The 11,829-nt window shown below is 40.0% G+C and overlaps 1 protein-coding gene across 1 annotated transcript; it reads right to left on the bottom strand.

Annotated features, from left to right (window-relative positions):
* Positions 1–1,485: 1,485 nt before the first annotated feature.
* On the bottom strand, positions 1,486–11,672 carry smyd2a (SET and MYND domain containing 2a). The gene is made up of 12 exons (XM_026170898.1): positions 11,352–11,672; positions 9,740–9,803; positions 8,894–9,004; positions 8,191–8,251; positions 6,780–6,907; positions 5,859–5,926; positions 5,248–5,350; positions 5,048–5,158; positions 4,182–4,302; positions 3,893–4,067; positions 3,393–3,501; positions 1,486–2,386 (listed from the first exon to the last, which is right to left on the bottom strand). Exons 1-12 carry the CDS (start codon positions 11,522–11,524, stop codon positions 2,303–2,305), a joined length of 1,308 nt encoding a protein of 435 aa, XP_026026683.1. The 5' UTR covers positions 11,525–11,672; the 3' UTR covers positions 1,486–2,302.
* Positions 11,673–11,829: the final 157 nt, after the last annotated feature.

Below are 11,829 nucleotides of genomic sequence, written 5' to 3'. Positions count from 1 at the left end.
TAGAATAATATTCATGCCTGATAAAGATAACAGTTCATTACAGAAAGAAGAGAAAACAGTGTGCAGGTGGCCTTCCAATTACCCTTTGCCTGGCTTACATGCCGTTTCAATATTGGTGCCACAGGTTTTATCTTTACTGACAGAGTAAAAACACAAAATATATAACTGTATTTTCGAAGTCTTTGACCAAAATTAAACACAATGCTCAATTCTGGCCAATAGAAAGTTTAGATACATAGGTTACTGACCTGTGCAAACAAGCCTACAACCTATCTTTACATTGTGTTTTTCTTTTAGCAGTAAGACAAAAATAAAGAAGGTGAAATTGCTCAAACTGTGTTTTTGGGTTACCAAGGCAAAACTGTAAGGCAGGCACCTTTTAGATGCATTTTTGCAGGTGACAGAGTCACATTTGCACAGCTTGCTACAAAAATGACTTTCAAATGGTTTATTTCCAACTATCAGTTTGCCACCTTTATGTTAAGCATTAAACTGTTTCCATAGTAAACGAGATAGAGTGAAGCTACATGCATTTAAAGAACGACAGAACTGAATCGTTTCTGGCAGTGCAAAATGAAGACGGCAGCAAGGCCAAGCGTCCACTTGCAGAAACTGCTTAAATGAAATAAAATGTGCTTACATTTTTGCCATTTGACATCATTGTGTCATAAAAACAATACAAAATCTGAGTGCAACAAAGGCCCTGGTGATAATCTTTGCATTAATTACTTTTAAGTCTTCCTCCCAACAACACACCTTAAACACAGCCACCTAGTATTTCTATACATTTTAGTCAACCCTAAAGCAGAAGTACAGTTTGGTGATCTATAACAGCTCCCATTTGGGGGTTTAAACTCCAACTACTGTTTTAATGACCCACAGATGCTTTTACAACACGCATTCTTGCTAAAGGTAGCACTTCCTAAAATGTGGAACTGTTACCATCGGTTTTAAACTACAGTTTGAATTAGCTTACAAGTGTGTACAAATTAGATTAAAAGACGCACTTCTCTTTGTATGAAATATTACACCAATTCTTGACAATAAAATGTAGAAGTTAAGGATGCCACCCTCTACTTTATTACTGTAAAAGCTATACACCTTGCTATCTTAGTGTATTTTACCATCCTGTCTACAACTGTATAGGTCATTTCTGCATCGATGCTGCGTCTGGAAGAAGAAAATACCAACAAAGTTTAATAATGCATCTCTTGACAAAAAGGCAATAAAAGCTACTGTGCTGCCCCCTTTTATTCCTGAGAGCAAAGGGACTCTGATCCAGGATCATAGTACCAATGTCTTCACTGTGACTTAAGAGGCAAACTGGTCACATATCAGCACCCCGATTTAATGATACACTGAACAGACTGAATAGCTGGTTCCTTGCCAGTTTAACCTGTGGCCTATTTGGTCAACAAGCCCCAGTAGAAGACACAGAAAAGAAAAGAAAAAGCCACACACAAAGAAAACATGAACAGTCAAACATGCAACACTTCCTGCTTCTTTTAAACGAGCAAAAGATACTTGTTATTCATTAAGGAATAGTTCTTTGCATTCTCCTCTCTGGTGCTACAGAGTACACGATGCATGGTCACATTTTCACAGTTTAGACATGAATGAAAGAAGCCAGAATATCTGAGGATTTAAAAATGCATCAGCTGTGAGTAACAACTGTTCACTTTTTTGTACAAAATTTTAAATCATGAACAACTGCCCGGGGCGACGCTGCGTAGCCATAACTGCTGCCAAAGAAAAAGGATAGGAAACTGTTAATTGACAGGTCCACAAAACAGTGAATGAATCAGACTCACCAGGAAAAGGACAAAAAAAATTAAATTGGGCTTCAGAAAATAGACCGTTCACATAAAAGCTTTGTATCTTAAGAAAGGCTGCATAAAAAAATGTTTTCATCTTTCTAATGGTGGGATTTTGTTTTTATGCAATGTATGAAAAGAAACCAAAACCAACATTTTAAATGTAGTTCAAGTTTGGATGAGAAACAAATCAGATGCTGTATTCCTCTCATTCAAACAATGCAACCCCAATGTGTCTCCATTTTTTATCCAGGTCTGACAGGAAGTAGGCGGCTGTAGATACAAAACGTGGTCCTCATCCATGAGTTAAGGAGTGAAGACTGCTCACAGAGAAGCAGAAGAAACGGAGTGAACAAAAATATTTAAAAACTGAAGAGGTAAACAATGCATGCCATGCATTTGTGATGTGTATTTTGTTGTTGCTGCTTTTGGAGAGGTCCCTCATTGCGGACTCTCGTTACTCTTTTTGCTCCTTCAGCTCCTCTTTTTTACTTCTGCTCCTCAATTTCACGTTTGACTTCAGCTACATAATGGTGATCTTTTCCATGAGCCACCTCCATGACAGCGAGAGCCTGAAGACAGAAAAACAGATTAGATGCACGTTTGCCTTGACAGCTGATCAAATGTTGAATGTAATAGCATTTGAATGTCAATACAGTGACGTAGCTTCAGACACCAAAGTTAAAATCAATGTATCAAAACATTTACTGCTTCCGCTAGATTTAAGAGGGTAAGTAGCAGCCAGGTCCTGCTGCTCAACTGTACTTGATTAACTGATGATGAACAAGTGTGGCTGCTTCTATAAAACAAATAGTTTTGGCAGTTTACTGGTCTGGAGTGATCTTTCCAGGAGTGGAGGTCCTTTCAAATTCACCAGAAGTCAGATCATTCACTGCTCACCAAAACTGCAAAAAACCTAAGAGCTATATGGCTCAGATGCTACAGACCCCAGGTAGCATGTTAAATGCTAAAGTACACTCAGAAATAAAACGAACAAGTATGGTTGGAGAAAGGGTGATTATTTACAGCCACAAGCTAGAGGACCAGGGCACCTTGCGGTCTCCGGTTGACTGTGACCAACATATTCTATGTATACCAACATATTCTAGAGTCTTATGTGAGACCATCTGCCCAATAGTCAAAGCCTTACTATCAGACTGTCATGAAACAGGACAATGATTCCAAGCACAGCAGCAAATCTCAAACTGGAATGTTGTGCAGGGACCTTAAGAGAGCTGTGCATAAACAAATGTCCACAAACCTCAAGCAACACTGTAACAGAGTGGGTTCAAATTCCTTACTTCAGGTTACCACTGTTAAACATTGCCCAACAGACCACTGAATCATGAATCATGGGGTTTACTTAGTTGCTCACGGGACTACGTCTACTCCATTTCCACCCTGACTTAGTTCTAGTACATGCAGAGACGCTCATAAGACACAAAAACAGGACAAAGAATGAACAACTGTCCACTCATCGGTCTCTCCGTGGTCGCTTGTTGCATTTCAAATGCTTTTGCAGCCAACTGCTTACGCAATTGATCTTTTAATACACCAAATATTTATACATGCATTCACCTTCTTCAGAGCTTTGACTCCTTGGGTCTTCTTCTCGAGCCCCAAATACAGACGCCCTAGCTTCAGATACATAGACGCCACATTCAGGGAATACGCTGGATAGTGAACACTGCAGAAAGAACATAATCATCAAAATGAGCTGAAAACATCATCGTAAAAAAAAAAGTTAAAACCACATTTTTGGTAGTTTACTGTACATGTACCCAGCTTAAAGGAATAAGAATAAAAGGTGGTTATGGGAGTGGATAACTTAGTTAAGGTGACAAATCAAGAAAGACCCATAGCAACTGGTAAAATACAATCAGAGAAAGAGAGGAACAAAGTGTCTGCTTTATCTCCAAGACTCTTAGTGCAGGGCTTACAAGATAAAAACAAGTTTTTCTTCTTTTTATGCAATACGAAAACGACTTTGATACAGTTACAAATTATAATGTACCATTGTAGACAGTGATTGAATTAATCTAGTCTTTATGACTTGAATTTCCAACAGATCGATTTACCTGTACGGTTGAACGATCTTCTCTCCGTAGCTCATAGCGCCATCCCAGTCCTGCATGTACAGGCACACCCCCATGGCCTGATACATCATGTGCAGCATGTAGACATTTGTGTCTGCAAATATAGCTCCCATCTTCTCCAGGCTGAGCTCACACATTTCTAGCAGCTCACTGGGGGGTGCAAGAGAGTCAAGAAATAATGACACAGAAAAGGCAGCGCAAGAAGAGGAGGCAGCAAAGCTGTCAGAGATCAGGAGAAAGACGAGAATACATTATAATAAGAGAAGGATATTTTTGTAGTGTTTGGCACGCCTGAATTCTTCAATGACATTTTTGGCATAACGGACCATGGATCGGATTTCCTCAGTTTCTGGCGGAGGGTTCAGCTTCCTGATCTCCATTTTTGCCTTGTCCTAAAGACAGAGTGAAAAAAAATAATACCGAGTTTTATAACATTGCATCTTATACAAGACAGTCTTTGGGGGAAGCTATGTTAAAACATAAGAGTACCAAATATAAACAGCTGTACTGTCTGACAACAGCACACTGGGAAAGAAACAAAATTAGACATACAAATATCTCAGTATGCATTAACCAGTAGTTCTGCTTGGATTTTAGAGCACAACATTAAGTCACTGCTTCATAATGCAGTGCATAAAGTAAGCTAATTACAGTCAGATATCATTAAAAGGCAATTCCAGTAAAACCAAAAAAGACCTAAGGAGGGATTTTAGTTTTTCTGAAACTTTCAGATTTCATTCCAAATGTAAAAATGTGCAGAAGTCAAAATGATGCAAAAACATCTTGTCACATGCTAAGTACCATTTCTATTCTAAACAGAACATGCTATGAAGACTGACGCATATAAACAAAAGACTGCATTAGTACCCATACAGTACACTAGTTTATAATGTGGAACTGGGACACAGCCACCACATCTCTGACAGTGTAAGGTGTCGTTTGAAACAAAGGTGGGAGGAAGCACAGGTTGGCACAATGAGGACAATGATCCTGCTGCATTTCCCCAACACACAGCTAATAACTGACCCAGATAATGTACTTGCTGTTTTAGTCCTCAAACTAAATTGTTTGTTGGTACCAGACTCCCATTCAAGATATCAAAAATATATGCGCTCCTAAGAGATAAACTCACAGTACCTTAGACCTGGAGGTGCACTCTGTGCACTGGCATGTGAAAAAATAGGAATCCAGCAACCTCTCCTTCCTGTCCTCTGTGGGGTAGAGCAGGTCTATGTAGCTGTTAAATATCTACAGAGAGAGACATGACAAAAACAACCTACAATAAGAGACTTTTACACTTCTGTAATTGAAGGTTTCAAAATGATGTATTTACTTGCCTCTTCTCCAGGGTTTATCTCTTTAACAGCTCTGACCTCAGCTACTGTGCCTTTGTAGGTCACTATGACATTGGGACTACAGCTATGATTCATCAGTGCTACACTGGAAGGAAGAAGGAGTGAGAGAGACAAGTGAGAGAAAAGCTGTAAAATTAAAAAGACACTGATAAAACACTACATTTAGCAGCTTTGTGACACTGGTACTACAGCTCTGTGGGGTATCACATGCAGTTCTGCCATGAATACTTTTATTTTTTGTAAACTGTATTCAAGAGGGCAGCCAAGTGTGAGCACTATTCGCTTTTCCAAGTTTTTAAGGTATTTTAGTGGCTGATCAGATACCTCTTGGTAGAATTGTTGTCAGCTATGAAGTAGTAATATGTAAAATGACCATAAACAGTTGCTTGTACATGCTTCACATAGCATGAAATAAACAGACAAAATAAATAAAGTGATCTATAAATATAAAAACCTCCTATAAAACAGGCGAACTGTCACTGAGAAAGTGGGATGACATATTCAGGGGAATGAAAAGAGGAATTTATTTTGAATTTAATCTCCTAAAATGTCCACACAGAGCGCTGAATGATGACGACATGTTAGCTGCTTACTCAGGAAAAACAGCTGATCCCAGATGTGAGAGTTCCTCGTCCTCTATGGTAAAACCATTACAATTAACCTGAAGGAAAAAAAAAAAAGCAGGGTTCAGCAACACGAAAACACAACTTGCATCAGCCTCGGCTGTGCCGTGCCACCCACTTCAGTGAGGAGGAGGAAATTCTGGTAGTGGAGATTAAATGCAGCTGTGTGATAACAGGCCAAAGAGGTTTCCATTGATGTAGCTTGAAGAGGTGGGAGACAGCCCACTGCCAGACAGATAAAATTAAAGCGCTCAAAGCTGCAGAGTTAAACGGCAAAGAATCAGTGGGCGTGTGATACAGAGCCTAGTTAAAACAAACATGCACTCCTTTATGTCTTTCTGCCTACAAGTGCAGGACAACTGAGAATGGATGGAGGGCTGAAAGATGAAGAGATGGTTCCAAGTTCCCCTAACCCCCAAACAGTATGAAATAAAGATTCTTAGTGGGAGAAGGCTTGAAATCAACTGATGTTAAGCTAGTGTTCAAGTACGGATTATCAGGTGTTTGGGAAAAGCGCTGCCATACGAACAAGGTACAAATTCAGAAACAGGGCAGCTGCATCTGCGTCAGGGTGTCCAGGTTAAAGTGCACACCACTAACTGTAACCTGAATCTCCACCATTTGAGACCAGCTGTGCTGCATGTTTCCAGTCTCTCTGCACTGTTGACTGTCAAAAAGGCCAACCAGTTCAGTGTAGTGATGTCATGCAGAAATATGTTTAGTACCATAAAAATAATGGAAAATAATGCAGACTGTGGGCAGGGAATGGCTGATGTAGCAGTCTCAGTGATAAAGGTAAACACTGCATTGGCGCCGCCATGAGATTTTAGTTTTTGGATCCATTGGTTCACTGACAACTCGAACAGCCATCTGGTGTTTCTTCATTGATACCTGTGCAAATAGCTCCGTGAGAGCCTGTTCATCAGGAAGGTTACTGATGTGTCTGGAGTAGAAGTGATGCAGCGCTGCTATGTCTGTCTGGTTCATCTCCTCCTTTTCGCTGTCCATCTTATCTAAATCTGTCAAAGAGAAAAAGATTAAAAAGAATAAGGGACAAAGGGCTGACAAAGAAGTGAGAAAATTAATAATTACATGAAAAGCAACTGACAATATAACAGACCAGACATTGGGCTTAACATTACTGAGATTTATTTAATTAAATTTATTCACATTTATTTAAAAGAGAACCAAACATGTAAATAATAAACATGTACTACTGAGTTGTCTCTCATTGGCAGGAAAAAGTGAAAAAGCAGCTGACTTAAAGTTTGATATTTAAGTCAGCAAAACGTAAATATCAATATAACATTTGACCATTCAGTTACACTGGACCTCTTGCAAAACATTTGATCTTTTTTTCCAAGCATAAAGAAATATATGCATTAAACTGATGATTCAAACAATAATAATAATAATAATAATAATAATAATAATCTGGTTCCAAACGGTAAGCAGATGAGAACACCTCAGTGTTAATAAGTGTTAAACACAGCACCACTATGAGCCGTCTGTCTTTGCCAATCACACAAACCCACTCAGACACAGACGAGTAGCAGCAGGCAGCAGCTGGCCAACCATTTGTTTGGTTCGCATGAGGGACAAGTATGAAGGTTAATTCTCTAACAATCCCGTGGTGACACATCTGAGCCGGAAACAACAGTTCAGACTAAATAATAATCCCAAATGGAGCACAGGAAACCGTTTGTTGGCACTTCGGGGAAACCAGAGCTCGTGCATGTGTGAGATTACGACCAATGGGACCTGTTTCACTGTGTTTAACTTCATTAAAACCTGAAAGTTGCACATTAGTAAAGCAGTTAGAACAACTGCAGAAAACAGAAACAAAAATGCCCTGTAAATCTTGCTGCTCGAAAACAGGCTCAGCAGAGTTTAGTTTCTTAATTATGAGCTAAAACTGAGTTATATTAACAGATAAGTGCATCTCAGCATAATCACAGTTTCCCAGTGACGATAGATGAGTTTATTGCTCAAGGGCACAGTGGCAGTAGTTGTTAAAGGAAGGGAGGGAACATGAAATTACAGAAGCCAGAAGCTTGGGATTTAGATCCCCAGTGCTTTGCACACTTGGAGTGAATGAAAGCGACAGAACCAGGACTGGAGGCTACAGCTGAGGATATTAATAGACACACTGCCACAACTGCAGAGACATAGATAGAGCGCGCGCACACGCACACACACACGCACACGCACACACACACACACACACACACACACACACACACGAATGTCTAACTAAAGTGTATGCTTATGTATTCACACTCACACACAAACGTTAACTTACGAGCTTCAAACTCTTTAAGCAGTAGCAGCCTTTCTGAGGGAGTTCGCTCTGTTGTGGCTCTCTGCAAAATGACAGTGTTTAATGAAAAAACCTGAATCATAGCGATCGCATAATGATGTAACGATATAAACTAAACTTAATTTTCCCTTTACGCTGAATTAAATTACCTGCAGACAGTTCTAGTATAAACGTTCAGCTGAGTTTAGACATTAAAGATCTTTATGGTAATACAGCAGCTTCCAAGCACAGCTCAGGGACAGCAGTGTTCATGAGCATTGTCATCAACCAAGATAAGACCTACATTTAAACGCTGTGGTCAAATTACGACACAAGAAGGCCATGTTAACACTGCACAACGACTGTTCATTTTAATCTAAACTACATGTGTGATTACACTGCGCATGGAAAACTATGTAAATTAAAGTGATGAGTCGAGTCAGATTATTGTGAAGACCCAGATCATATTTCACTCAGATATTTATTTTAAGGTTTGCTTGTTGCTCCTTCCTCTTCTTGCTGTGTTATTCATCCAAATGGTAATTACGGCGTCTTAACCATAACTCTTTATTTTTGTTATGTCGTAATATGTAGAGAACATCTATATCTCTCATAGTTTTTTTTTCCTTTTTCATTTTAGTGTTCATCTCTGAGTATTCTCTGGATACTGAAACATTACTTCTCCTGCTTCTTTGTGTCACTTCACCTGTTTCATGATGATTCTTGCCACCAGTCTGACCGTTTCTGATGGACACCAGTTTTCCCCGTAGGAACACATCGCTACACACTCCAGCTTGTGCATGGGCCAATCACCTCTCTGTGCAAACACACAAACACAGTAAGTGGTAAATTATCCTTTTCTGAATAAGTGTTATAAAAGGAAAAACAACAAGATACGCAAAATTAAGACAGCAAAGAAAAGGAGAATTAAACGGACATTTCTGTCATCAAAGAGTAAATCACTGATAAATTAATGACCGAGGCAAACGTCATTCTGTCTCTGTCTGTACTTTACTGCAGTGTACAGAGTTTGATTTGTACCATCACACTAGAACTAAACAGATCGTCAATAACTGAACATTTGTCAATAACTCAGTAATGTAATGTGTTACTACACTAAATTCAGCAATCACATTACAGCTGCAGTTATGCTGCTACTTGTCTTACAAAGGTTCTTCATTGAGGACAAATAGAAAACATCTAACTGGAGCCTCTGTTGGTCCTGCACTGATGTTAGTTGATGTGCAGGGAAGGAAAATGTTGGAGTGGAGATACAGTCATTAATTTTATTGCACTAAAGAATAAGAGAGCACTGTTAAAGTGCAAACTGCTTACAGGACAGACACAGCTGCATCATGCTGCTAATGCATTATTGGCTCTTTGCAGGCATCTGCACAAGAGAGCATGCTAATGTTAAGCTAGCAAAAGGAGCACTTTTTTGAACATAAAGTACCAACTGACACCTAGTCCTAGTCAGTTCCTTGAGCTGACTTTTGAAACTTACAAAAAGACTTCAAAATCTCCATTAAAAAGACCAAAATGACCATCTTACCTGACAGTCAACATTGCAGTAGTAGGCCTGCTTACATTTACCACACTTAAAAAGGTCTTCTCTCCTGTAATGACACGAAGATGCAATACATTCAGATACTGCTGTACGTAAAAGGGACACTTTCTTTTAAACTACATGAAGAAACAACATGACACACCTGGATGGTGGATACGGGAATAAACTTTATAGTGACAGCCTTCAACTTCTTAAAAAAAATGGCAATAATAAAAATTCAACCTGGTATTGAACGAGAAGGCCGTGACAGTTTGTTATCGTCTGGGACATAATAGGGAACATAAAGATGTTTAGAGTTTAATTTTAATCACATCTGGGTCACATGCATTGGATCTTAATTTCAGATTATATTCTCAGGAGCATCTACAAACATTTTCAGTTCACTAATTATGTCAGATAAGGCACAAGGTACAACACGGGGCAAATATACACACTTGCGTACATGCCTTCCAGTGCACGCCTGTCCTGGACTTGACTTCTCATCTCATGGCTCCTCCTCTTTTGGGACACACGGACGCCTATATTTAGCACCCTAACCTTTCAATGCTCTACAAACCTTTTAATGGCTTCTTTGGTAGGACGCATGTGTGTGTAAGAAAGTGTCAGTAAGAGTGTCACAGAGAGTGAGTTCATATAATGCTATAAAGTGTTGTGAAGGGATTTTAAAATTAAACTGAATCTAATTTCCTGTCATGTTTTTGATAAAGTGTGCCTACACACTCCTCCACATCATGCTCTCTGAATGCTGTAGGCCACTCAACAGCCTACACGGTTACTGGTGCAAGCGTGCTAGCTTTGGCAGTCTGATATTACAAAGGCAGCGCTTTGTCAAGTGTGTGCATGGACACAGTCCCTCCCACCCTCCAGAATTAATCCCCAAAAAGTTGCAAAACAACAAATATAAACGAAGACAAAAAATAAGACAAGACATAGTGCAGAAAATCTAAATTAAATAGAAAAGTCTAAGAAACACAAATAATAACTATGAGACACAATACACCCATGTAGAGAGAGGAAATGACTACAAATTACCATAAAGCCACACAACATTATACAGACATCCGCTACATGCACAGCTGGAGACACAAAAACAACATTATGTAGTTCGTTCTGGGGGGACAAGTGAGGATCTTTAACAGGTCTGTGCCCAGAGCACGTGTTGTATAAGACAAGCAGACACGTTATACTATGGCATCAATAGGGCTGCAAATTTACCAAGTGGTCCTTTAACCAAGTATGCGACCTGTAAATACTGATAACCTATTTAAGACTATATAGGGTATATACACAGTACTTAAAAAGCACTGTATCGTTTTAAAATCCACTCGTGTTTTACTCTCTTGACTCCGCAGTGCTACAAACAAAAGCTGCAGCATCTGTCAGGTGAGCTGGCTCGTCTCACTGACCCACTTTAATCAGCTGAGTAGGTGCACAGGGGTTTAACTGCTAACGTAGCTGTAATGAGGTTAGCTGGCGGTGAACTGGACGTTACCCGCTCCACTCAGTTCTCCTTTTCACAGAGGAAGGCGCCTGCTCGTAACTACCTGTTACAAGAGGGGTCTGTCAGCTGTTTGAGTGAGGTGAGGTGCAGTTTTACCTGGTGAAGCAGTGTTCACAGTGCGCTCCCCTCTCATTCACGGTCAGCACGTAGGAGTAGGCAGGACACGCGAACACCAGCTCCCCCACCGCGAAGTGCCTCAACGCCCGCAGGCCCCTGCCTTTATCCGGGCTCAGAAACCTCTCCGTCCCTTCTATGCCTTCGTTCTTCATGGTATATTTTGTAACGATTCTCCGGTCCCTTACACAGACCACCACCTGTGACTGCTGACCGCTTTAATCAGCCTCTGTCTGAGCTCCTTCTTCCTCCCTGCCCCTCCATGTGTCCGGAGCGACTGCCATCGCCCCCTGCTGGAGAGGCGACGGTAAGGACAGTGCGGCTGCACTTCTGTCGTGAAACGCTTGAATATTTAAAAATATATCTGGTGAATTAAAGATTGTATAAGAAGAAAAATCAAACTGCATAAAAGCACTTACACCATACTGTCTTATTTAAAACTTTCAACAATGTAACATAA

This window comes from Astatotilapia calliptera, chromosome 1 (assembly GCF_900246225.1).
Source record: "Astatotilapia calliptera chromosome 1, fAstCal1.2, whole genome shotgun sequence".
In the NCBI taxonomy this organism is placed as follows: Eukaryota; Metazoa; Chordata; class Actinopteri; order Cichliformes; family Cichlidae; genus Astatotilapia; species Astatotilapia calliptera.
Note: the sequence above shows the minus strand (reverse complement) of the source record. Positions and strands in the feature narration are given on the sequence as shown.

Coding starts and splice junctions, on each gene's coding strand:
- smyd2a (XM_026170898.1), bottom strand. CDS start 11,524: ATGAAGAACGAAGGCATAGAAGGGACGGAGAGGTTTCTGAGCCCGGAT. Junction 5,351..5,858: donor GGATCAGCTGTTTTTCCTGA/GTAAGCAGCTAA, acceptor TCTTCCTTCCAG/TGTAGCACTGATGAATCATA. Junction 4,068..4,181: donor GCGTGCCAAACACTACAAAA/ATATCCTTCTCT, acceptor ACTCTCTTGCAC/CCCCCAGTGAGCTGCTAGAA.